Source organism: Myotis nattereri (assembly GCF_964212035.1).
Source record: "Myotis nattereri genome assembly, chromosome: X".
Classification (NCBI taxonomy): Eukaryota; Metazoa; Chordata; class Mammalia; order Chiroptera; family Vespertilionidae; genus Myotis; species Myotis nattereri.
In genome coordinates this window covers 118,397,563-118,403,378 of record NC_138078.1, presented here as the reverse complement: position 1 = coordinate 118,403,378, position 5,816 = coordinate 118,397,563, and the positions used below count along the sequence as shown (strand labels likewise).

The 5,816-nt window shown below is 38.7% G+C and overlaps 1 protein-coding gene across 1 annotated transcript; it reads right to left on the bottom strand.

Moving 5' to 3' along the window:
* Window positions 1-955: 955 nt before the first annotated feature.
* On the bottom strand, window positions 956-4,327 carry OOSP3 (oocyte secreted protein family member 3; the record flags this gene model as incomplete). The annotated part of the gene is made up of 3 exons (XM_081081677.1): window positions 956-1,570; window positions 2,524-2,627; window positions 4,216-4,327. 3 exons carry the CDS (start codon window positions 4,325-4,327, stop codon window positions 956-958), a joined length of 831 nt encoding a protein of 276 aa, XP_080937803.1.
* Window positions 4,328-5,816: the final 1,489 nt, after the last annotated feature.

The window sequence follows — 5,816 nt, the reverse complement described above, 5'->3', positions numbered from 1 at the left end:
CCAGTTTTTGTCTTAAACATCTATGGTTTCTTGGTTATTGGTTGTTTATCAGACTTCTTTTTTTTTAAAAAAACTTATATACTTTTATTAAACAATATCATCCTAATAAATTTAATTTTGTAAATAAATTAGAAACAAACACATGTCCTAAAAATTTTCTACAACTGAACTCATTTAGGCATTCAGAGTCCTAGGATGTAGATATTATTTTATTTCCATTTATAGATAATCAAGTGATACATGGAGGAGTTAAATAACCAGTCCTGAGCCACATAGCTAGTAAGTGGCATGCAATCTGAATAGAATCAGACTCTGAGATAAAGTTTCAGAGCTCAATACTGGTTTAAGAGGAGGTGATTAATACAATCACTAATACTAAGGAAGGTTCCTGGTGTGAAGATGTGCTTAACTAAGTGGTAGATAGGAACCAATCACTCACCTTTCTGAAAGTTCTTGATCAACTCTTTTTTCTGACTTCATCTCCACTCACAAGTGGTTAAACTAAAAGAATTCTAATGCATTACCAGGTATAAAGTAGTGATTGTAAGTGATTTATTGAATAGCTACTTACAACATAGTGAGTGACAATGACCTTTCACACCAACCTCACAGCTTAGGCTATATTTTGGGTTTAGCACTCAGACATTAAGAAGTCTACCCACAAAGACACAGCATATTTTATTTGTAACATCAACTCCACATAAAAATTATATACAGATACATTCTTATCATAAGAGAATATGCAAGGGCTATATTGCCACTTTGCTGAAAACAAAACAAAACACTTTTTAAAAACAAATGAAGCATTAGGCACTACTCTAACCAATCTAGAAGTGATTCCAGATGGCTTCTCAGGAGGTGGTATAGAAAAGTTCCAAAATCTATAGTGATTGATTTAAAAACTAAATTTAAGAATGCTATAGCAACAGACTTATCAAGATTGCTACAGCATAACCTAGAACGCAGCCATGTTTGCACTCTCATAGACTAAAGAATGAGACATTTTAAGTAGAAGTGACTGATGGGATGGCTTCACCAAGGGGTCTTGAAAGTACGGAACCCAAGGCAATTCAAACCGGCAAGTGTTGGTTATGTTCCAGGAAAGGCCAGAATTGGCAGAGGGAAGATCATTTTCAGACTTCGGAAGACTGTTGTCAACAGTGTTTGGAGTGGTATCTAAGAAGGATAATCTGGGAACAAGACACATTAAAGAGATTTTTCCAGTGACTCCTTTGTGCATGATGGTACAGTGGAGAACTGAATAAAAAATCACTCCATAGGAGAAAACCTCTTTCTGAATCCCACACTTGGTGACAAGGTAATTAAACTCATATCCTTTCTCAGCTATGTTTGTTACAGGACAACCAGTTTCCAGAGACACTGTATCAGAATGCAAAGAGTGATCTTGACCAAGTAGAGTTGGTTCAATCACAGCCCAGAATATAGAAGAAGTATATCTTACAGACACTGACTTTTGCTCAGAAAAGCCAAAATCATGCACACACAAAAAGATGATTGTAACGCCACAAAATCCTTCATGATTTTGATCATCAGCTCTCAACCAATGACCCTTGAAAAACACAGGAAATTGTTTACCAGACTTCTGACCCACTGCTTGCCCTCATCTTCTCTGTTCCCTTTTGCTCTGACTCTAGCTTGCTTAGCCTCCTGGACCCAGACTCATTACCTGCTCTGATTTCTAGAACCTACATAATCTCTACTAAAATTCATTACTTGTTGGCCTCCACAAATGCCTTCTCTCTTAGGTAGTACTTTGATTTGCTATTGTTAATACTCTGGAGTGATGCCACTCTGTACTGTATTTTTCCAATAAGGCTTTGGGTCAGTTTAAGAAGATGGCGAGGTGTGTGTGTGTGTGTGTGTGTGTGTGTGTGTGTGTGTGTGTGTTTATATGCACTTATGGAGCTAGTTGGAAATGACTTTGATCACTTTCTGTTAAATATTTAAGAAAATATGCATGGCAGGATATTTTATTATTTTTTAATTTTAATTATTTTTGAGAATAACTTTTTGGTTTTATCATTTTTTCTACTTTATTGAATTTATTGGGGTGAAATTCATTAATAAAACAAGGCAGGACATTTAAAAATGATCTCGAATAGTGTCAATGATATTGGCTTATAGTGACAGACCTGGGCTATAGCTATCCTAACCTTGAAGCTTGAGTCAGGAAGGCCTTTGGCAAAGTTTGGGGAAGAGGTTTAATCTAATTCATCTGCTCTTATTAGTGGAGCATAATATAATGCACACACATATATTTTTTAAGTAGCAATGGTTATGACTGATCATAAATGTTCTTTGGCATTTTACAGTTTAAAAATTATATTAAAATATATTCAGTTTAATCTTTTTATTAGGTTGAACTGTATGAAATTGCCAAATTTGAACATTTGGACCTACAAAAATGAAATAGCAGTTTCATACAGTTCCCTCTCCTAGTTTAGAGAGTAGGAAACTGAGGCTTAGCAAGATTAAGTGGCTTCTCCAAGGTCACCCATTTACACTAAAGTAGTAGAGCTGGGATTCAGATTCCTCTGTCTCACTTTCATTTTCTCCATTGCTCCTTTCCTTTGTTTCAAGTTCAAGATTCTGTAAAATGGCACTGGCTACAAGTTCCAGAGTTCAAATATTAGTTTTAATCTATACTGACCCACTGGAATTGATTTTGAAATGCCCCTGAACATTTAAAGAGATTAAAAAACCTAAAATTGACATTTAATAAATCTTCACACAGCCCTAGCCCAGTGGTCAGCAAACTGCAGCCCCTCGAGTGTGGCTCTTCCACAAAATACCATGTGCGGGTGAGCACATACAGTGCGATTGAAACTTTGTGGCCACACTCAAGGGACCAAAGAGCCGCATGTGGCTCTCGAGCCGCGGTTTGCCGACCATGGCCCTAGCCTGTTTGGCTCAGTGGATAGAGCGTCAGCCTGTGGACTGAAGGGTCCCAGGTTCGATTCTGGTCAAGGGCACATGCCTGGGTTGCCGGCTTGATCCCCAGTAGGGGGCGTACAGGAGGCAGCTGATCAATGATTCTCTCTCATCATTGATGTTTCTATCTCTCTTTTCCTTTCCCTTCCTCTCTGAAATCAATAAAAATATATTTAAAAATAAAGATAAATCTTCACCCAAATAGTAATGCCCCACCTTTGTGTCCTTTGCTTTGGATTATGACAGTATGTGGATCTCTGTCTTAATTCTGTTTCTCCCTTGTTCCCTACTTCAAATTTTAATTTGCTGTCTCTTTTTTGTCACCTTCTCTTATCCACCCCCATCCCTACCCCCACCTCCCATTTTTTGTCTTGAGCTTAAGCTCTTGAGCTTTCTTTTTTCTTTAGGGGTCTTTTCCTTGGCCAAGATCTGAATGTATCATTAACCCCAATTCAATTCATTTTCCAAAATAACATTGTAGAACAGAAAAACTGGAGTGTGGAATCAGACATTGCAGCAGGGGCCAGAGACACTTGGTCTCTAAGAGCTTCTTATTTTCTTACAGGAAGAGCTTCAGGAAGAGTCTGGCAGGTGCCCCACTCTGCAAAGCTGCTAATGCGGTCCCAGAGGAACACCCTTCAGACCTGAACAGCCTCCTCTCTCTCCTGGGCCATAATACTATCCTGGAGTGGTGCTTCACTTAATTAAGTCAAACTGGCGAGCACTGTGCATATTAATGAGCACTCTAATGAGCATTAATTTTTGATGTTCTCCGTTAACAAACTATGACAAATTTTGGTTTGACATTGTGCCAAAATGAGGATGACTGGTTGTTTAAAGCTGTAAATTCAAAATCTTCCCCTGGGACATGGAGGGCTGCTCATTAATACTTTTGGAGCTCCCAATGTCAAATAAGACAAATAAATGGCCGAATATGGTTCCCATTGCCCCTTCCCCCACCTGCCTTCATCTCTTCTATTTTTTAAAGCAGACTCTCTCCTTAAGGCATACGCACACACTTACTCAAAACCACTTTTCACTTTAGACTGTTGGAAAAATGCTCACATCTTGGGGGTTACTAGACCTAGTAATTGCCTGCAAATTTTCAGATAATGAAACTTCCAGCTTCAAACCAGAAATGCTTGGCAGGGATAAATAGATGAATGGAGAGATGTTTCTTTTAATTGAGTTGGAAACTGCATTATAATTTTTTAAAAGAAGTCATATTTTGTTCTACTGCTAATTGTTAAATAAGAAAAGTACAAGCAATGATGTGTTTAAGGCACACATCAAACCCAGAACGAAGAATAGACATGATGGCATGGGCATGAAAAGGTCTTTTGGCTCCAAACTTTCTTCCCTGTAGGCCTGCCATGGTGCCCAAATTCCTGTCATTAGATTTCCTCTTTAGGGGTTTTCTGTTTTAATAGAGCTAATGTTTTATATTACCTGGGAGGGGTAATCCATTAGTTACCTGGTAACAGGATTTGATTATTTCATTACATTCATTGCCACCCTGCAGGTTGTGGAATTAAGGGTCTAAATATAGAATGAATATATTTTATTGAAAAAATAAAAGTGGGATTTCTTCCCAGCCTAATGAGGTGCCCTGGGTAGCCACAGGGAAGTCATGGGGCAGGAGGCTGCCAGGTGTCTGGGTATGTATGAATACTGAATAGTTACTTTTTCCTGTTTTCCAAATTTCCTGAATTTCGTGTAGATCTTTCCATTCAAGGTCTACTAAAATGAGGATAAGGGCTTGATCTAGAATGTAGAGATTTAGAATATGGGTTTTGCTTCCAGATAGTCCTGGGTTCATATTCCAGCTCAAACAACTCTTAGCTGTGCAGTCTTAGGGAAATCACCTAACTATTCTGAGCCTCAGCGTCCTCAATAGGATAATGGGGAAGATAACAACAGCTATCTCACAGGATTGTTGTATGGATTAATTTGATTTATGCGAAGAGGTTACCATAATAGCTGACAGTAAACACTAAGGAAATGGTGGATATTTGCCCTGGCTGGTTTGGGTCAGTTGGTTGAGCTTGTCCTATGCACCAAGAGGTCGCGAGTTCAGTTCCTGGTCAGGGCACATACCTGGGTTGTGGGCTCCATCCCCAGTAGGGGGCATGCAAGAGGCAGATGATTGATGTTTCTCTCTCATTGATGTTTCTACGTCCTTTTATCTTTCTATCTCTAAAATTAATAAAAAATATATCTTTTTAAATGGTGGATGTTATTATTTTGTAAAATGGTCTTTACGAACTGGTGTTTGGAATATGCAAGACCTCAGGGTTCTCTCTCTCATGTTCCCTTTCCTTCCTTCTCCCTCTCCCTTCCTCTGTTACCACCTCTGTATTACTTGTTTATTTTTCATTACCTCTGTTGTGGGTTATCTATGGAGTATTTCTCTTTTTCAGATAGTCTTCCTTGATTAGTTACTGTGTTCTCAGGTCTATCTCCCCTGGCTCCCTTCTCATTGTGTTCTTCTGGCTGATTTTAACACTGTTCAGGGAAACCCCTAATGAGTTCACAGCACATCTGCCTTCCTGATCATAGAAGGAATTTCAAATCCAAGATGAAATGGCTTTTGGATTTACTGTGACATTATTTATCCTTTCACTGCTGCCCATAATAAAAGTTGTTCTCTCAATATGTTACCTTCTTACCTGCCAGTGATGTGGAACGAATAAATGAGACAGTAATTTGGTGTAGAGGAAAGGAGGTAGGAAAGAGGTGGTGGATTTTGCGGGGATTCTCTCTGGTGCTACAAAACCCAGGAGTAAATGTTGGCAGTGCTTGTAGTCATGTAGCCACATTGAATGTGACAGGTAGATTCAGTCATTTTACACCTACTTACCTTT